Genomic DNA, 19,595 nt, shown 5'->3' on the forward strand with positions numbered 1-19,595 from the left:
GCCTGCCTTCCGGCCTGCGCCATAAAATGATCAATAACCTACCAAATGTGTTATTCCCACCGATTTTTAATTTATTCTCGACTACTGACCAACCCATCGCCGAGCAGTTCCACTGGGTAAGTTTTGTAGTGTAAGATTTCTAAGTAAAAGGAGGTCCACCCAACCTTACACCGCAGCAAACTGTAAAACTTGTCAGCCACTGATGGCGACTGACAGGGAGGATAAGAACCATAGGGTTCATTACTTCGCAGCCCAAAGTGAATTTTTTTTAGTCTAATCTTAAAAGTGGAAATTGCCATGGGTCGCTTCTGCTGAAGTTATAAAAAGAGACCCAAGTGTCAGCTGCAAAGGGCCAGAAAAGAACCCCTATCTAAAAAAGGACGGCAATCCTACCTAGTAGCATGCAGAATCTAGTGGTAGCTCTTTTACGGACAAAGTAGGTGGCTCTGAAAAGAGCCTTTGGGTTCAAAGTGCGAGAGGCCTCACGATCGCTTTACTTGGAGCTGGTGTACTTGGTGACGGCCTTGGTGCCCTCGGACACGGCGTGCTTGGCCAGCTCCCCGGGCAGCAGCAGGCGCACGGCCGTCTGGATCTCCCGGGACGTGATGGTGGAGCGCTTGTTGTAGTGCGCCAGGCGGGAAGCCTCGCCGGCGATGCGCTCGAAGATGTCGTTGACGAACGAGTTCATGATGCCCATGGCCTTGGACGAGATGCCCGTGTCGGGGTGGACCTGCTTCAGCACCTTGTACACGTAGATGGAGTAGCTCTCCTTGCGGCTCCGCTTGCGCTTCTTCCCGTCTTTCTTCTGCGCTTTGGTCACCGCTTTCTTCGACCCCTTCTTGGGGGCCGGAGCCGATTTGGCGGGCTCAGGCATTACGAAAGAGAATTTTCCAAGGAAGATAAAGAAAATAAGCTCGACGGAGGGCCCAGTTCCTGGTACTTATAGAGAATATATGCAAATGACTCTCCCCTATGGTCTTTTTCCGATTGGGCTTTGTTACTTCTGTCGTCATCCTCGTATATGCAAATATTTAGATCCTAATTTCTCTCTGTCATTGGCTATTTCCCCCAGCGCTTCTTTGAGCCAATCAAAGACTTCTCCTCTACCCGGCCAGCAGTCCATATAAATTGCCGTAAGCTCATGCTTGCCCTCAGTCCGTTTTCTATTCCTTTAGGAAGAAGTCGTGCGGTCATCTCCCGTCGGTATGTCTGGCCGAGGCAAACAAGGTGGTAAAGCCCGCGCTAAAGCTAAGTCCCGCTCGTCCCGGGCCGGACTGCAGTTCCCGGTGGGCCGCGTCCACCGGCTGCTCCGCAAGGGCAACTACGCGGAGCGGGTGGGGGCGGGCGCGCCCGTCTACCTGGCCGCCGTGCTCGAATACCTGACGGCCGAGATCCTGGAGCTGGCGGGCAACGCGGCCCGCGACAACAAGAAGACCCGCATCATCCCCCGCCACCTGCAGCTGGCCGTCAGGAACGACGAAGAGCTCAACAAGCTCCTCGGGGGCGTCACCATCGCTCAGGGCGGCGTCCTCCCCAACATCCAGGCCGTGCTGCTGCCTAAGAAGACCGAGAGCCATAAGCCTACCAAGGGCAAATAATTCGGAAACCCCTTCCGTTCACTAATTCGGCTACCTCTTCCTCAAAGGCTCTTTTTAGAGCCACCCAAAAGGTCAAATAAAGGAGCTAGTAAACCTTCAAAGCTCAAAGTCGCTAGAAAAGAATCCGGTTTCATGGTATTGTATAATCGTTTAATAATTTAATGGTGAAAACGGACGAGATACTTTTACACAGAAAAGAGCGAAACAAGCCCTTCTTTTGATGGTTGTGGGTGGCTCTGAAAAGAGCCTTTTTTGGGTCTTTGGTGGTTGTTATCCGGGCGCTTGCTGACGAGCAGAATTGATTTACTTGCCCTTAGCTTTGTGACTCTCCGTCTTCTTGGGGAGCAGCACGGCCTGGATGTTGGGCAGGACGCCGCCCTGAGCGATGGTGACCTTGCCCAGCAGCTTGTTGAGCTCCTCGTCGTTGCGGATGGCCAGCTGCAGGTGCCGCGGGATGATGCGGGTCTTCTTGTTGTCGCGGGCCGCGTTGCCCGCCAGCTCCAGGATCTCGGCCGTCAGGTACTCGAGCACGGCGGCCAGGTAGACGGGCGCGCCCGCCCCCACCCGCTCCGCGTAGTTGCCCTTGCGCAGCAGCCGGTGGACGCGGCCCACCGGGAACTGCAGACCGGCCCGAGACGAACGGGACTTGGCCTTAGCGCGAGCCTTTCCACCTTGCTTCCCACGGCCTGACATTGCAAAAGACAGACAGACTCACACTACACGGGCAAGCGGAGAAGAGAAAAACGGCAAATGAGCCCGGAACGCTTCTTTATAGCCTTCCAGGGGGGCGGGGTTAGTATCGAAATAAGGCTATTGGCCCAGGCTAGTTTTAAAATTTATCCAATGAGAGAAAAGCATTCAGGCAATTTTTGGGGTATTCACATGCCCTGTCACCCCTTCGTCGTTTTGTCCAATAGAAAAGAGGCTCCTTAGACGACCTCATTTGCATACGAGGGATATAAAAGGAGGCAAATAGGGCCTTTTTTTGTTCTTTTTCTTTTTCGTCTTCGATCCTTTTTGTCTTGTCGTAATGCCTGAGCCCGCCAAGTCGGCTCCGGCCCCCAAGAAGGGCTCTAAGAAAGCAGTGACCAAGGCGCAGAAGAAAGACGGGAAGAAGCGCAAGCGCAGCCGCAAGGAGAGCTACTCCATCTACGTGTACAAGGTGCTGAAGCAGGTCCACCCCGACACGGGCATCTCGTCCAAGGCCATGGGCATCATGAACTCGTTCGTCAACGACATCTTCGAGCGCATCGCCGGCGAGGCTTCCCGCCTGGCGCACTACAACAAGCGCTCCACCATCACGTCCCGGGAGATCCAGACGGCCGTGCGCCTGCTGCTGCCCGGGGAGCTGGCCAAGCACGCCGTGTCCGAGGGCACCAAGGCCGTCACCAAGTACACCAGCTCCAAGTAAAACGACCGGGAGGCTTTTCGCACTTTGAACCCAAAGGCTCTTTTCAGAGCCGCCCACTATCTCACAGAGAGCAGCTGTTGCCCTTTTCCTGGTGTTCCAGGGTAAGCATCAATTGTGTTAGCTACGAGTGAATTATATGTGTATTCGTTGCTTATAATCAATATCCCTGAAGCTTATTCTTGATTATCGGATTTCAGTGTATTATTTTTAGCTAGTCCACTAACAAATTTGGGTCGCCCACGCACCGACCTAAGGAATTCCGCCTATGGCACTAAAGCTGCCGAGTGGTGGAGTGATTCATGCGTGTCTCCTTTGGCATCTTTTTAGGCCGGGAATCTGGCGTTTCCCACCACCTTTCCTCAAATTGCATCCTTGTCCATGTACCCCAAGCACTCATCCAACCTCTTGTCCTTTATTCACCCCTTCTCAGACTTACAGCACCTAAGTATATATAAGTAATTTTTTGATATGCCGATATTTGCCAACCCACGGTGGTGGTTGTTAAGCTCTTACTATGTGCCAGGCACTGTACTAAGCGCTGTGGTAGATACAAGCGAATCAAGTCCTTGTCCCACGTGGGGCTCACAGCCTCAATCCCCGTTTTACAGATGAGGGAAATGAGGCACAGGGAAGTAAAGTGACTAGGCCAAGGTCACATAGAGCAGTGGTGGAGGAGGGATTAGAACCCAGGACCTTCTAACTCTCAAGCCCATCTGAAGCTCTCAATTATCCACTGCCCAGTGTAAGGCTTTGGGCAGGGACCATCTCTGCTCTGCACATAGTGAGTGTTCAATAAATAACCATTAGTTTCCAAGCATTATAAGGTCACAGGTCTCCCGAGAGGCCTTCCCCGATTAAGCTGTCTTTTAATGTTGGTATTTGTTAAGCGCTTGCTATGTGCCGAGCACTGGTCTAAGTGTGCGGCTCCCTCTCCCTTCTCCCCCGTCTTTTCACTTGGATCTGTGAAAATGCCTTTGGGCATTTGATATTCACACCCCCCTTCCCCCGTCAACCTCACAGCATTTATATACATACCTTTAAATTATGCTAAATGTTATGTACTTTAGTATCTCCCTCTTTCGATGGTAAGCTCACTGAGGACAGGGAACATGTCTGCTAACTGTTGTAGTGTACTGTCCCAACTGTGAAGTACCGGGCCTCGATTAATTTATTAATTGATTGATCGCGGCCCACCCTGTCTCCGTCACTGTTCTGCTACCTTCCTTATTTGCAACTAAGCTGGGGGAGAAGTCATCTCTGGTGGGAAGGGATGGAGGCTGGGGGAGTTGAAAGTTCCAGGGAAATGTGTCCCGAAGAGGGGCTTAGAATAGAATTGTGAGTCAGAAGACCTGTGTTCTAGCTATGGATTCACCACCTGCCTGCTATGCCTCAATATCCTTATGGTAAAATGGGGATTATTAACTGTCCTTTTTCCCTATAAGACTGAGCCCAGCTAGTGTGACTGAATTGTTTTCACCTAAATGCCTAACAGTGTTTGGCACATAGCGAGTGCTTAGCCACTGCCACATTATTTGCTTTGTTAAAGCTGCACGATGGGGATGATCGTCATCATCATTGTTATTTTATTTATTAAGTATTTACTATGTGTCAAGCACTGTTCTAAGCCCTGAGATAGATACAACTCATCCCAAGCGCTTAGTACAGTGCTCTGCACATAGTAAGCGCTCAATAAATACTATTGAATGAATTGAATGAATACAAGTTAATCAGGCCGGACAGATTCCCTCCCCCAAGGCAAGGTGATCAATCCTATCCCCACTTGCTGTATTTCAATCTCAGACTGTTTTCCCAGAGCAGCTTTCCACACCCAGAATAAAACATCATCCTCCTTGTGTCACCCACCCCGAGATTACCTGCTTGACTCTCCATGAGAAATGGTGACTGTTGTGGCCAAGTGGCTAGATCCCAGGCCTGGGAGTCCGAAGCATCTGGACTTTAATACCGGCTCTGCCACTTGTCTTCTGTGTGAACCTGGGTGAATCATTTCACTTCCCTGCGTCTCAGTTACCTCATCTGGAAAACGGGGACTGTGACTGTGAGCCCCATGTTGGTGTCCAACCTTATTAGCTTCAATGATAATAATAGTATTTGTTAAGCTCTTGCTATGTGCTAGGCACTGTACTAAGCACTGGGGTGGAAACCAGCAAATCGAGTTGGACAAAGTCCCTGATCCACATGGGGCTCATGGTATGAATCCCCAATTTGCAGATGAGAGAACGGAGGCATAGAGTAGTGAAGTGATTTGCCTGAGGCCAACACCAAGTGGAGGAGCTGGGATTAGAACCCAGGTCCTTCTGACTCAGAAATTCATTCATTCATTCAATCGTATTTATTGAGAGCTTACTATGTGCAGAGCACTGTACTAAGCACTTGGAATGTACAATTCGGCAACAGACAGAGATAATCCCTGCCCAACAACAGGCTCACAGTCTAAAAGCTCAGGTCATAATAGCTCTTTTTTCCGTCACTCCTCTCCCAATACTTTCCATAGCGAAGGAGGAGTGCTTTTCAACAATCTTGAGAGTGGATACAGAATGGGAGAGAGGCACCTTGGAGAAGCAGCATGGCATAGTGGATAGAGCACAGACAGGCCTGGGAGTCAGAAGGTTATGGGTTCTAATCCCAGCTCTGCTACTTTTCTGCTGTGTGACCTGGGCAGGTCACTTCTCTGAGCCTCAGTTACCTTATAGGGATTGAGAGTGTGAGCCCCATGAATAGAATAGAATGAAGCAGCCATGTGCACAGAGGCAGATACGCCTCATTCTTTAGTGTTTCCCAGCCTCTGCCTCGTTTTAGTTAGTGTTCTTGTGTGTTTTATTTAATAAAGTAAAATAACGATGAGCAGCAAGCGTGAATTCAGCTCATGGCAGACATAAAAATCATGGAGGGAGTTGTATATAAAAATGCCGGTCGGGGTGGAAACTATCACATAAACCGACAGTTTCCATCAAATCAGAGGCTACAAAAATATAAATAAAATAGGTTCTTCTAGAATACACCTTCTGTTTCACTGCAGCAAAAGGGAATCCCCCTCCCCCACCCCACTGTATCCAGTTTACTGGCAAATTTGTTTTGTAAATGCTAATGGAGAAATACATTCTTTCAGCAATCGATGCCAAGTCAATCTATGTATTTTTTATGGTATTTGTCAAGCACTGAGGATGCGCCAGGTAATGTACAATTTTACCCAGTTGGACACAGGCCCTGTCCCCTTGGGCTCACAGTGTAGGAGGAAGGGAGTAAGACTGAATCCCCATTTGACAGATGAAGAAATTAAGGCACAGAGAAGTGAATTGACTTGTCCAAAATCAGACAACAGACTAGAGGGGAACCTCTTACCATCATTTTAAGATATCTGATCAGCTCTCCCCTTCCTCTCTTACCTCGCTGGTCTCCACCATGAATCGGGCAATGATATTTGGCGAGGGCTTACTGTATGCAGAGCACTGTAACGGAGTTGGGAGACACGTTTCCTGCTCACGAGTATACGGTCTACAGACTATCTCCCAGTCTGCAAATTTTGGTCCTCTAAAGCCAACTCACTCTAAATCGATCTCATCTATCTCGCTGCTGACTGCTGTATGACCTAGGGCAAGTTATTTCACTTCTCTGGGCCCCAGTTACTTCATCTGTCATATAGGGATTAAGACTGTCAGCTTCATGTGGGACAACCTGATTACCTTGTATCCAACCCAGCACTTAGAACTGTGTTTGACCCACAATAACCACTTTAATACCATTATTATTTTTATTATTACCTTGACCACACCTCCTCCTCTGGCCTGGCCTGGGACTCCCTCCCCCTTCATATCAGACAGAAGACCACTTTCCCCTGCTTCAGCACCCTCCTATAATCACATTTCCTCCAAGAGGTCTTCTGTGGTTAAGCTCCGATTTCCCCTTCTCACCCTACCTTCCGCTTTGCCTATGCACTTAGATCTATACCCCTTAAACAATTGATATTCATCCACCCTCAGTTTCACATTCTCCCCCCTTTCCCTCCGCTCCTCCCCCCTCCCGTCCCCTCCCCTCAGCACTGTACTCGTCTGCTCAACTGTATATATCATCACCCTATTTATTTTGTTTAATGGGATGTACATCACCCTGATTCTATTTATTTGCCCTTGTTTTAATGAGATGTTCTTTCCCTTAACTCTATTTATTGCCATTGTTCTTGTCTGCCTGTCTCCCCCGATTAGACCGTAAACCCATTAATGGGCAGGGACTGTCTCTATCTGTTTCCGATTTGTACATTCCAAGTGCTTAGTACAGTGCTCTGCACATAGTAAGCGCTCAACAAATACTATTGAATGAATGAATGAACATTTACAAACATAGCTTGATACCTTGTCATTTACCTTATGTAATTTATTTTAACATGCTGCCCGAGAAGCAGTTTGACCTAATAGAAAGAGCATGGGCCTGGATGTCAGAGGACCCGGGTTCTAATCCCAACTCTGCCACTTGTTTGTTGTGTGACCTTGGACAAGTCACTTCGTTTCTCTGGGCCTCAAATCTGAAAAATATGGATTTAATTCCTGTTCTCCCTTATACTTTGACTGTGAGCCCAATGTGGGACCTGATTATCTTGAATATGCCCCAGTGCTTGGCATATAGTAAGCACTTAACAAATGCCAAGATTATAATCATTACTAATATTGAGAACAGGGATCATGTTTATCAGCTCTATCGTACCATACTCTCTCTAGTGCTTAGTACAGTTCTCTGCACACATAGAACTCAGTAAATACCAGACTGATTGAGAGGCTGGATGGTAATAAGGGACATAACCTCTTCTCTGCAAATGGGGCAAGTGAAAGATCTGGGAAAGGGCATGCCTGGCATATAATAAAGGCTTAACAAATGAAAGAAAAAAAATGCAGGGTTTTCTGCAGCAGCTCAGTGCCATCTTTGGTAATGGCAACTATCGCTCGAGAACTTCCTCCAAGAAAAACACACAGGAAGCGGCCATCTTAAAGCAGGGCAACAAGATGTGATTCCGCAGTGCAGCCGCAGGATGAAGAAACCATTTTGTCAGTTCACGAAATGGCGGCCACCAAAAGCAGAGGCTCCTTTTATAAACCTTGCGGAAAGAGAAATAGCCATTTCAACGTTCGTGTTAAGGATTTACGAAGTGGTAAGCGCTGGACGAAGTGGATGTGAGCACACTTCGCTAATAAAAGCGATATACTTTGAGAAGTAGCGTAGCTTAGTGGAAAATGCACGGGTTTGGTTGTCAGGACGTGGGTTCTAGTTCTTTCCTGCTGCGTGACCTGCAGTAAGCCACTTAATTTGTCTGTTACCTCTTCCGTAAAATGGGGATAAGACTGAGCCCCGTGTGGAACAACGCGATTACTTTACACCTACCCCCACACTAAGAACAATATTTTGTACATAATAAATGCTTAACAAACGCCAACATTATTTAAGGTCACCAGACCCCCCCAACATGAGTTTATGAAATCGTTTAACTGTTAAATTACCACATTACAGCCACTCCTCGTGAGATCGTGGGTGGCTCTGAAAAGAGCCTTTGGGTAATGTAGAGGTAGGGCGATTAGGGACGTCAGGGATTTAAGCTCTCTCTCCGCGGATGCGGCGGGCCAGCTGGATGTCCTTGGGCATGATGGTGACCCGCTTGGCGTGGATGGCGCACAGGTTGGTGTCCTCGAAGAGCCCCACCAGGTAGGCCTCGCTGGCCTCCTGCAGGGCCATGACGGCCGAGCTCTGGAAGCGCAGGTCCGTCTTGAAGTCCTGGGCGATCTCCCGCACCAGCCGCTGGAAGGGCAGCTTGCGGATCAGCAGCTCGGTGGACTTCTGGTAGCGGCGGATCTCCCGCAGCGCCACGGTGCCGGGCCGGTAGCGGTGAGGCTTCTTCACGCCGCCGGTGGCCGGGGCGCTCTTGCGGGCCGCCTTGGTGGCCAGCTGCTTGCGGGGCGCCTTGCCCCCGGTGGACTTGCGGGCCGTCTGCTTCGTACGAGCCATAGTAAGAGAACCAGGGGAGCACCTAAAACGTCCACTTGAAGAAAGTCAGTAGGAAGTTGAACCTCTGCTGGCCCTTATATAGCACACACATTGACTTGATTGGACGAGGCAACTTTCGCGTGCCCGCGCTCTTCGATGATTGGTTAGATTTCAAAACTCTCCCCACCCTACGGTTTCATTGGGCATGACTCACCATTACACACAGGGCCTAAGCTTGATGGGCTTCACCCACCCCCCTCCTTCCAATTTTTTTTTTAATTTTGGGGATTTAATAATGTACGGTAACCGGGAATCGTCCGTTGTTGGCTTTCCCCATTTCATCCGGACCCAGGCTTTGTATTCTCTTCACAGTGTGTACAAAACCTCCTTGAGAGCAAAATGGGCAGGAGACCGGAGTGATGCGGCTCTAATAACTTGAACGGTAAGGTTCCATGGAAACCCACCCACACAAAAATCCACAAAAGGGCATTTGTATGAATGGCGAATATCTCGCACTATTTCCAACCATGTTTAAAAAATCAGCTACATCTGTAAAATGGGTATTAATGTGAGCCCCAGGTGGGGCAAGAACTGTGCATCTACCCACCGCTTAACATATAGTAAATACCCTATTAGGTATTTCTATTTAGACCCCCGGTCTTAATTTAAGGTTTTAGGGAATCAACTTGTCTTTCCCTGCTTATTACTGCAAATTGGAATAAGCGAGGACCTCAATTGTACCAATTTTCTCGTTGATTCTAGATACGCGTAATACTGATAAAATGCCAGTTTTTTAAAGTCGGTGCAGTCGTATAGGGTTGATTTACATACTACGAGTATGGTAGCAGCTCTCTCTATGAGAGTGTGGGTGGCCCTGAAAAGAGCCTTTGGTTTCATGGAGGATTTAACAACCCGGTTTATTTTGCAGCAGCTTTACTTTCCTTTGGCCTTGTGGTGACTCTCAGTTTTCTTTGGCAGCAGCACGGCCTGGATGTTGGGCAGGACGCCACCCTGGGCGATGGTGACCTTGCCCAGCAGCTTGTTGAGCTCCTCGTCGTTGCGGATGGCCAGCTGCAGGTGCCGCGGGATGATGCGGGTCTTCTTGTTGTCTCGGGCCGCGTTGCCCGCCAGCTCCAGGATCTCGGCCGTCAGGTACTCGAGCACGGCGGCCAGGTAGACGGGCGCGCCCGCCCCCACCCGCTCCGCGTAGTTGCCCTTGCGCAGCAGCCGGTGCACACGCCCTACCGGGAACTGCAGACCAGCCCGTGAGGAACGGGACTTAGCTTTAGCACGGGCTTTGCCTCCTTGTTTTCCGCGTCCAGACATGGCGACAAAGGAGCCTTCCTGCAGTAGTTGCGTAGAACAAAATAAACTGCTGACTCAAAGCACTTTATTTAAGGGACATTTATAGCTTGTGCTGGTAGGGAAAGGGAAGGTTTTCTATTGGCCTAAGACAGTCTTTGTTTCAGCAGCCAATGGAAATATGCGCCTACAATCCTTTAATTTGCATAGAGCTCAGCCAATGATGGCAGCATCTTTGAAAAACGCCCAATCACAACGAAGCAAATCTCAAGGCCTGATTTGCATAGAGTGTCTATAAATAAGCGTAACCCGGAGGCGAAATCAGTGTACTTCTTGTTACTGTTAAACCATTTCCAAGATGCCTGAACCGGCAAAGTCTGCCCCAGCTCCTAAGAAAGGGTCGAAGAAAGCGGTGACCAAGGCCCAGAAGAAAGACGGGAAGAAGCGCAAGCGGAGCCGCAAGGAGAGCTACTCCATCTACGTGTACAAGGTGCTGAAGCAGGTCCACCCCGACACGGGCATCTCGTCCAAGGCCATGGGCATCATGAACTCGTTCGTCAACGACATCTTCGAGCGCATCGCCGGCGAGGCTTCCCGCCTGGCGCACTACAACAAGCGCTCCACCATCACGTCCCGGGAGATCCAGACGGCCGTGCGCCTGCTGCTGCCCGGGGAGCTGGCCAAGCACGCCGTGTCCGAGGGCACCAAGGCCGTCACCAAGTACACCAGCTCCAAGTAAAAACGATCGGGAGGCCTCTCGCGCTCTCAAACCAAAGGCTCTTTTCAGAGCCACCCACCTTTTCATAATGAAGGGTCTGAGCACTACTTCTCTATAAGCGACTGTTGTGTATGGAGTATTATAAGCACTGTAATGAGATGCAGGGCGGAGGTCCTGGGTTCTAATCCTAACTCCTCTACTTGTCAGCTCGCTGGGCAAGTCTCTTAACTTCTCTGCCTGTTCCCTCATCTGTAAAATGGGGATTAAGACAGTCCCACGCGGGGCAACCAGATGACCTTGTAGCCCCCCACCCCCAGCGCTTGGAGCAGTGTTGTGCACATAGTAAGCGCTTAATACCATCATCATTATAAGCGTTTGGAGAGGAATGCTCTAAACGGGTTTTCTACCGACAGTTTAAATGGGGAGACACGATAGGAGTAACCTAAAATTCTGGATACGTACGTAGCTGCTATAGAGAGAAGTACAAAAGTGCAAGGCCTACAGAGGGAAGCAGGGAGAGGAGATTTTGAGGTCAACTGCTTTTAATACGGGATTCTGGAGAATTGGGAAAAAGGTAACCACTTAACTGTTTTTCCCGACTCACCCATTTTATTGATAGTCTCCCTCATGTAAATCGTTAGGGTAAAGTTTTAGGCAACCACTCTCCCCTCCTGGCTAGTGCATTAATAGAGAATGAAGTCAAACCCGCTTCCATCCGTATACGTTGTCTCAGAATATCTTCCTAGGTATTCTGAGTTGCCATCAATTTAAATTTTTCACAATATAACCTTAGAGTTAGGTAGGTGTCACCTAGTTACGGCTCTCTAAGTGACAAAATAGGCGGCCCTGAAAAGGGCCTTTGAGCAAGTTCTAACTAAGGCTGTTGGAATCCTAACCGCCGAAACCGTACAGAGTGCGACCCTGGCGCTTGAGCGCGTAGACCACATCCATGGCAGTAACGGTTTTCCTCTTCGCGTGTTCGGTATAGGTGACGGCGTCGCGGATGACGTTCTCCAGAAAAACCTTTAGCACCCCACGAGTCTCCTCGTAGATGAGCCCGGAGATACGTTTAACGCCACCACGACGAGCCAGGCGGCGGATAGCGGGCTTAGTAATGCCTTGAATGTTATCGCGCAGAACCTTCCTGTGCCGCTTAGCACCCCCTTTCCCAAGGCCTTTACCACCTTTTCCTCTACCGGACATAATTGCAACTCCGAATCCTACAATTACTGTAGAAGAGTATGCGATTACGGCCTTTGCAAAGCCTTATAGTGACTGGGGCCTGACCGGTTTGAAACCTAAAGCGCCACAGGGCTTGGGATCGATCACGTGGGTCTTCCGCGCTGGTGGGAGAGAGACAAAGGAGAGGAGCAGGACAAAGGGGATAGGAGTCAGGGGAGGTGAGGGGAGAGATGGAGGGGAGGGAGGAGGAAAGAGGAGGGGAGGGGAGAGAAGAGGAGAGGGAGAGGAGAGGAGAAGAGAAGGAAGGGGAGTGGAGGGGAGAGGAGAGGAGAAGAGTGGAGTGGAGTGGAGAGAGGAGGGAAGGGAAGAGTGAAGGGGAGATGGAGGAGAAAGGATGGGGGCGGGGGGGAAGAGGAAGGGGGGAGAAAGGAGAGGAGGAGAGAGCAAGAGAGAGAAGGGGAGGAGGGAAGAGAGAAGGGGAAGGAGGGGGGAAGAGTGGAGGGAAGGGGAGATGGAGGGGAGGGAAGCGGAGATAGGGGAGATGGAGAAGGGGAGAGAAGAGGGGAGGAAAGTGGGGAGAGGAGGAGGGGAGAAAAGTGGGGAGAGGAGGAGGAGAAAGTGGAGAGGAGGAGGGGAGGACAGGGGAAAGGAGAGGAAAGTGGGGAGAGGGAGGAGGGGAGGAAAGTGGGGAGAGAGGAGGGGAGGAAAGTGGGGAGAGAGGAGGGGGAGGAAAGAGGACAGGAAAAGAGGGGATAAAAGGGGAGGGGAGGGAAGAGAAATAGAGAGGGGAGAACCACGTAGAGCCGTCTGCATTTCTGTGCCTCAAAGATAATTTATTTCATTCAATCCTATTTATTGAGCACTTATTATGTGCAGAGCACTGTACTAAGCGCTAGGAGAAATAGAGAGGGGAGAACCACGTAGAGCCGTCTGCATTTCTGTGCCTCAAAGATAATTTATTTCATTCAATCCTATTTATTGAGCACTTATTATGTGCAGAGCACTGTACTAAGCGCTAGGAAGGTACAATTCAGCAATACAGAGAGACAATCTCTGCCCACACCGGGCTTACAGTCTTTAGTCTTCAGTCTTACAGCTTTAAGTCTTCAGCTTTAACTATGAATTTGGAAAGTGTATCGAGCAAAAAGTGGGGATGCTGTGTGATCTGGGGAAAGCCACTTAGAAACAGCAAGCAAGTGGTGGTCTGAGGACCTGGATTCTAATTCTGGCCCTGTCACCTGCCTGCTGTGTGACCTTGGGCAAGTCAGTTAACTTCTCTGTGCCTCATCTGTAAAATGGGGATTAAGACTGAGCCCTATGTGGGCAGGGTCTGTGTCCAACCCGAATTCCCTGTATCTACCCCAACGCTTAGTAAGCAATAACAAATACCACAGTTAGTATTATTTTTGCGCCTCAGTTTCCTCAACTGTAAAATGGGAATTCAATATCTGTTCTTGATTCTATTTAGTTGCCATTGTTTTTACGAGATGTTCTTCCCCTTGACTCTATTTATTGCCATTGTTCTTGTCTGTCTGTCTCCCCTGATTAGACTGTAAGCCCGTCAAACGGCAGAGACTGTCTGTCTGTTGCCGACTTGTTCATTCCAAGCACTTAGTACAGTGCTCTGCACATAGTAAGCGCTCAATAAATACTATTGAATGAATGAATGAATGTTCTCAATCAATCAGTCGTATTTATTCAGCGCTTACTGTGTGCAGATCACTGTAGTAAGAGCTTGGGAGAGTATAGTTTAACAGGTGGTAGACACTTTCTCCTTCCTACCTAGACTGTGAACCCCATATGGGACAGGGATGATTTTCGGCCTGATTGGTTTCTACCCCAATGCTCAGAGCAGTGCTTGATCATAGTAGGGTCTTAACAAATATCACAAACAAGAAACCGAAAGAAAAATCTTTAGTTTTGGAAAATGGCCTCTCAGTCAGACAACTGCTTTGAGCTTTTGGAATTGGGCCCCTCTTTGAAAATCGCTTTAATTTCTTCTTTGCAGACAGGGTGGATGAAATTCCAGGGACACAGTCTTACCCTGGAGGCATAAACCAAGAGACATTTCCAGTCACTGTTTCCTCATCGGTGACAGCCTGTAGTTGCTGGGAAAGAGCATGAGCATTTTGCCTATTGTGGGGTTAAAGGAGGGACAGAGGGATGGAGTGGGTGGGAGGGTAGTAATTATTAATAATTATGGTATTTGTTCAGTGCTTACTATGTGCCAGTCACTGTCCCAAGCGAATCGGGGTAGACAAGGACCCTAGCTCATATTAGGCTCAAAGTCTCAGTCCCCATTTCACAGGTGAGGGAACTGAGGCACAGAGAAGTGAAGTGACTTGTCCAAGGTCACACTGCAGACAAATTGTGGAGCCGGGATAAGAACTCATGACCTTCCATCTTCCAGGCCTGGGCTCTATCCACCACACCGTCCTGCGTCTCAGGACGCAATGGGTCAGTGCTCCAAAGAATCCAATGGAAAGCGAATATGTGATCTGGAACTATATACTTTTTTAATGGCTAAAGGGGAATCTAAAATAACAATAATAATGACAGTAAAATCAATCAATCAATTGCATTTACTGACTGTTTACCGTCTTCAGAACATTTACAAAGCTCTCTCTGAATGGTCAGCAGAAAGAGTACATGCCTGGGATTCTAAAGGCCTGGGTTCTAATCCTGACTCAGCCACCTCATTCATTCAATGGTATATAGAGCCATATACTAAGTGCCTGGGAGAGTACAATATAACAATAAACTAAACTCTGAGCCCCATGTGGGTCAGTGGCTGTGTTTGGAATTTCACTCAAAAAGAGGACAGTCATAGCCCTCTCGTTCTGCCTTTAAAGTTACTTGGATATTTTCATTCATTCAATAGTATTTATTGAGTGCTTACTATGTGCAGAGCACTGTACTAAGCGCTTGGAATGAACAAGTCGGCAACTGATAGAGACAGTCCCTGCCGTTTGACGGGCTTACGGTCTAATCGGGGGAGACGGACAGACGAGAACAATGGCAATAAATAGAGTCGAGGGGAAGAACATCTCGTAAAAACAATGGCGACTAAATAGAATCGAGGCGATGTACATTTCATTAACAAAATAAATAGAGTAATGAAAATATATACAGTTGAGCAGATGAGTACAGTGCTGAGGGGATGGGAAGGGAGAGGGGGAGGAGCAGAGGGAAATGGGGGGAAAAGGGGGTTAAGCTGCGGAGAGGTGAAGGGGGTGGTAGAGGGAGTAGAGGGAGAAGAGGAGCTCAGTCTGGGAAGGCCTCTTGGAGGAGGTGAGTTTTAAGTAGGGTTTTGAAGAGGGGAAGAGAATCAGTTTGGCGGAGGTGAGGAGGGAGGGCGTTTATTTTCATACGTGACAGTTATTTCCTAGCACTGACAAGCCTGGCTGCATTTATGGCGCAAGGCCTTATGATGAGGGGTAGTATTTACTTTACAAAGTGGCTGTAATTTCCCCTATGTCTCTGAGAATTTCCATATGTTCCACTCAGAAACCAAAACATTGGCACCACTGTCTGCTGTGTGACCTTAGGTAAATCAGTTCACTTCTCTGTGCCTCAGTTGCCTCATCTGTAAACTGGAGATTGAGACTGTGAGCCCCATATGGGTGAAGGATTGCGTCCAACCCAATTTACTTATATCCACCCAGTGCATGTCACAAAGTAAGCACTCAACAAATACCACAATTATTACAAGTTTGTGGCTTTAATAGTCCTTCTATACAAGAGAGTGGAAGACAGAGGAGGCCAGGGGGTCAGTGCGGAGGCTGATGGAATAATGATAATGGCAATTACAGTATTTGTTAAGCGCTTACTTTGTGCCAAGCACTGGTCTAAGCACTGGGGTAGATGACAAGGGAATCAGGTTGTCCCACATGGGGCTAACAGTCTTAATTCCCATTTTACAGATGAGGTAACTGAGGCCCAGAGAAGTTAAGTGACTTGCCCAAAGTCACACAGCAGACAAGTGGCAGAGCTGGGATTAGAACCCACGTCCTCTAACTCCCAAGCCCATCCTTTGGCCCCTAGGCCACACTGCTTCTCATAGTCAAGGCAGGACAGGATAAGTGCTTGGAACAGTGTGATACCAGTTTGGATGGAGAAGAATGCCTGGATTTTAGAAAAGTTTTGAAGATAGAAGCAAAATAATTTGGTGACAGATTAAATATGTGGATTGAATGAGTGAGCCCAAGGTTACAGGCTTGTGAAACAAGGAGGATAGTCGTATTGCCTATAGTGATAGGGAAGACAGGGGAAGGACAGATTTTGGGGAAGGAAGGTGAGGAGAGGAGTTCTATTTTGGACACATGAAGTTGGAGGTGTTGACAGGACATCGATGAAAGTTGGAGGAAATGAGAGACTGCAGAGAAAGCAAAAGGTCATTTCTGCATTCCTTCAATCGTATTTTCTGAGCCCTTACTGTGTGCAGAGCACTATACTAATCGCTTGGAAAGTGTAATTTGGCAACAGATAGAGACAATCCCTGCCCAACAATGGGCTCACAGTCTAGAAAGGGGGAGAAAGACAACAAAACAAAACAAGCAGACAGGCCAGGTCAGGTCTGGAGAGGTAGATTTGGGAATCATCAGCATCCAGATGGTCGAGTCCTTTTCAAGCCCGAATCTTTCCAAGTGGTTCATTCATGACAGAAATTAATCAGAATCAGATGCCACTGCTATCTGGGAGAAGCTGTGGGCCTCATGGAAAGATTATGGCCTGGGAGTCAGAAGGATGTGGGTTCTAAATCTGGGGCTGCCACTTGTCTGCTGTGTGACCTTGGGCAAGTCCCTTCACTTCACTGTGCCTCAGTTCCCTCATTTGTAAAATGGGGATTTAGACTTCTGAGCCCCATTTGGAGTGTCCAACCTGATTATCTCATATCTACCCCAGCACTTAAAATGGTGCCAGGCACCAAGGAAGTGTTTAGCAAATACCAGTGTTATGATGCAGATTAGGTATTTCATCCACATTTTAGATTGCGAGCCCAAGAAGGACAGTGACTCTATCTCCTCCAAGAGGCCTTCCCCAACTAAGCCCTCCTTTCCTCTTCTCCCTTTCCATCCTACGTCGCCCTGACCTGTTCTCTTTATTCATTCCCCCTCCCAGCCCCACAGCACTAATGTACATATCTGTAAGTTTATTTATTTATATTAATATCTGCCTCCCCCTCTAGACTGTTTGTTGCAGGCAGGGAATGTGTTTGTTATATTGTACTCTCCCAAGAGCTTAGTACAGTGCTCTGCACACGATAAGCACTCAACGTATCTACCCCAACTCTTAGAGCAGTGATCGACACATTGTAAGTGCTTAGTGAATACCAGAATAATGATTGTAATAATGATAATTATATGGAAACTGAAGACCAGAAAGGTTCAGCGACTTTTCCAAGGTCACACAGAAGGCCGCTGGCAGAGCTGGGACCAGTTTTTAGGTGATGAGATGAAACAAAACCCTCCCAAAATTCAAAGTAAGTTTTGCTGGGCCATTTTGTGAATCGGATGTTATTTTAAAAGTGATTGTGGTACAAGGTGCCAAGCACTTTACTAAGCACTGGATTAAATACCAGATAATTAAATTGGAACACAGTCCCTATCCCATATGGGTCTCACATTCTAAGTGGGAGGTGTGAGGATTTAACATTCTTTTTAATATGAGGAAACTAAGGCACTGAATTTTGCCCCAGATCTCAGAGCAGACCTGTGGTAGAACTGGGGTGAAAGCCCAGGTCTTCTGATGCCAGGTTTATGCTCTTCTTACTAGGCTATGCTGCTTCCTCAAACTTCGCCAATCAATCATTCGTTCAGTTAAGGGTATTTATTGAGTGCTTACTGTGTGCAGAGCACTGTACTAAGCGCTTGGGAGAGTACAATTAAAAGACACATTTTCTGCCCACAATGACTTTACAATCTAGACGGGGGGGAGACAGACTTTAATATAAATAAATAAAATTAGAGATATGTACATAAGTGCTATGGGACTGAGTGGGGGGATGAATAAAGGGAGCAAGTCAGGGTGGCACAGAGGGAGTGGGAGAAAAGGAAAGAGGTAGCTTAGTCTGGGAAGGCCTCTTGGAGGAGGGCCTTTCAACAATGCTTTGAAGTTGGGGGAAAATATTTGTCTGTCGGGTATGAAGAGGGAGGGCATTCCCGGCCAGAGGTAGGATGTGGGTCAGCGGTGAGATAGATGAGATCAAGGAACGGTGAGAAAGTTAGCATTAGAGGAGCGAAGTGTATGGGCTGGGTTGTAGTAGGAGAGTAGTGAGGTGAAGTAGGAGGGGGCAAAGTGATGGAGGGCTTTCAAGTTGATGGTGAGGAGTGTCTTTTTGATTCAGAGGTGGATGGGCAACCCCAGAAGCTCAAAATACAGTTCCTACCCAGAAGGAATTTCCACTGTAGTGATGGAAAACAAGGGGGGGGGGGCGGTTTCACTCCCCACAGTGGACAGGATTCTTTGTGCAGGTGACTCTTCTCTTCTCAGGATGGCACCTGGAGAGTTCCCAGTATTCTACCAGTCTGGAATACGGGCGGGAGAGCCAAACAGAGGCTGACCTATTCCATTCCCAGCTTTGGGCAGTGGCTAGTGAAGGGAAGGCAATCTGCTTACAAGTCAAAACTCACCCGTTGCTGGGCAGCAGCGTCATGGGAGAGAGTCGAGGGCGGAGACTCGAGTTTACTCCACGGAAGAAGGCAATGGTAAACTACTTGGGGATCAAAAAAACTCTAGGGATTCACCACCAGAATGTTTGCAGATGGAGGTGAGGCATTCTGTCCATGGAATCTCTCTGGGTTGGAGACGACTTGATGGCATAAGACAAGACAAGTGAAATTTTAGGGATTAAAAACCCATTCTGAGTCCCTCTTAGACCATCAGCCACATGTGGAAAAGGGACCGTAAGCTTGTTGTGGGCTGAAAATGTGTCTATTTATTATATTGTACTCTCTCAAATGCTTAGTACATACTCTGCTCACAATAAGCACTCAATAAATGCTATTGATGGAGTGTGGTCTGATGATCTTGTACCTACATTAGTGAAGCAGCGTAGCCTAGTGGAAAGAGCATGGGCCTGGGAATTGGCGGTGTGACTTTGGGCAAGGCACTTAACTTCTCTGTCCCTGAGTTACCTCATTTGTAAAAAGGGGATTAAGACTGTGAACCCCATGTGGGACAACCTGATTCTCCCGTATCTACCCCAGCATTTAGAACAGTGCCTGGCACATAGTAAGCACTTTAACAACTGTCATCATCATCATTAGTGACGCAACATGGCCTAGTGGAAAGAACTTGGGCCTGGAAATCAGAGGACCCGAGTTCTAATCATGACTCTGCCGACTGCTCGCTGTGTGACCTTGGACAAATCACTTAACTTTTCTGTGCCTCAGTTTCC

The 19,595-nt window shown here is 48.3% G+C and overlaps 7 protein-coding genes across 7 annotated transcripts; 3 read left to right on the forward strand and 4 right to left on the reverse strand.

The window, feature by feature from the left end:
• Positions 1–460: 460 nt before the first annotated feature.
• LOC100093337 (histone H2B type 2-E) lies at positions 461–889 on the reverse strand. The gene has a single exon (XM_003430272.3). The coding sequence runs from the start codon at positions 872–874 to the stop codon at positions 494–496; it is 381 nt and encodes a 126-aa protein (XP_003430320.1). The 5' UTR covers positions 875–889; the 3' UTR covers positions 461–493.
• A 277-nt stretch (positions 890–1,166) lies between these two features.
• LOC100680946 (histone H2A type 2-B) lies at positions 1,167–1,712 on the forward strand. The gene has a single exon (XM_003430278.4). It carries the CDS (start codon positions 1,206–1,208, stop codon positions 1,596–1,598), a length of 393 nt encoding a protein of 130 aa, XP_003430326.2. The 5' UTR covers positions 1,167–1,205; the 3' UTR covers positions 1,599–1,712.
• A 19-nt stretch (positions 1,713–1,731) lies between these two features.
• On the reverse strand, positions 1,732–2,334 carry LOC100093145 (histone H2A type 2-C). The gene has a single exon (XM_001512953.4). It carries the CDS (start codon positions 2,289–2,291, stop codon positions 1,902–1,904), a length of 390 nt encoding a protein of 129 aa, XP_001513003.1. The 5' UTR covers positions 2,292–2,334; the 3' UTR covers positions 1,732–1,901.
• Positions 2,335–2,598: 264 nt separating this feature from the next.
• LOC100093142 (histone H2B type 2-E) lies at positions 2,599–3,156 on the forward strand. Its single transcript, XM_007665289.3, has one exon. It carries the CDS (start codon positions 2,629–2,631, stop codon positions 3,007–3,009), a length of 381 nt encoding a protein of 126 aa, XP_007663479.1. The 5' UTR covers positions 2,599–2,628; the 3' UTR covers positions 3,010–3,156.
• Positions 3,157–9,859: 6,703 nt separating this feature from the next.
• Positions 9,860–10,369, reverse strand: LOC100093148 (histone H2A type 1). Its single transcript, XM_001512977.3, has one exon. It carries the CDS (start codon positions 10,318–10,320, stop codon positions 9,928–9,930), a length of 393 nt encoding a protein of 130 aa, XP_001513027.1. The 5' UTR covers positions 10,321–10,369; the 3' UTR covers positions 9,860–9,927.
• A 263-nt stretch (positions 10,370–10,632) lies between these two features.
• On the forward strand, positions 10,633–11,090 carry LOC100093150 (histone H2B type 2-E). Its single transcript, XM_001512753.4, has one exon. The coding sequence runs from the start codon at positions 10,655–10,657 to the stop codon at positions 11,033–11,035; it is 381 nt and encodes a 126-aa protein (XP_001512803.1). The 5' UTR covers positions 10,633–10,654; the 3' UTR covers positions 11,036–11,090.
• Positions 11,091–11,857: 767 nt separating this feature from the next.
• LOC120638155 (histone H4) lies at positions 11,858–12,220 on the reverse strand. The gene has a single exon (XM_039910785.1). It carries the CDS (start codon positions 12,215–12,217, stop codon positions 11,906–11,908), a length of 312 nt encoding a protein of 103 aa, XP_039766719.1. The 5' UTR covers positions 12,218–12,220; the 3' UTR covers positions 11,858–11,905.
• Positions 12,221–19,595: the final 7,375 nt, after the last annotated feature.

The sequence above is a fragment of the Ornithorhynchus anatinus genome, chromosome X5, assembly GCF_004115215.2.
Source record: "Ornithorhynchus anatinus isolate Pmale09 chromosome X5, mOrnAna1.pri.v4, whole genome shotgun sequence".
NCBI lineage: Eukaryota > Metazoa > Chordata > Mammalia > Monotremata > Ornithorhynchidae > Ornithorhynchus > Ornithorhynchus anatinus.

Coding starts and splice junctions, on each gene's coding strand:
- LOC100093337 (XM_003430272.3), bottom strand. CDS start 874: ATGCCTGAGCCCGCCAAATCGGCTCCGGCCCCCAAGAAGGGGTCGAAG.
- LOC100680946 (XM_003430278.4), top strand. CDS start 1,206: ATGTCTGGCCGAGGCAAACAAGGTGGTAAAGCCCGCGCTAAAGCTAAG.
- LOC100093145 (XM_001512953.4), bottom strand. CDS start 2,291: ATGTCAGGCCGTGGGAAGCAAGGTGGAAAGGCTCGCGCTAAGGCCAAG.
- LOC100093142 (XM_007665289.3), top strand. CDS start 2,629: ATGCCTGAGCCCGCCAAGTCGGCTCCGGCCCCCAAGAAGGGCTCTAAG.
- LOC100093148 (XM_001512977.3), bottom strand. CDS start 10,320: ATGTCTGGACGCGGAAAACAAGGAGGCAAAGCCCGTGCTAAAGCTAAG.
- LOC100093150 (XM_001512753.4), top strand. CDS start 10,655: ATGCCTGAACCGGCAAAGTCTGCCCCAGCTCCTAAGAAAGGGTCGAAG.
- LOC120638155 (XM_039910785.1), bottom strand. CDS start 12,217: ATGTCCGGTAGAGGAAAAGGTGGTAAAGGCCTTGGGAAAGGGGGTGCT.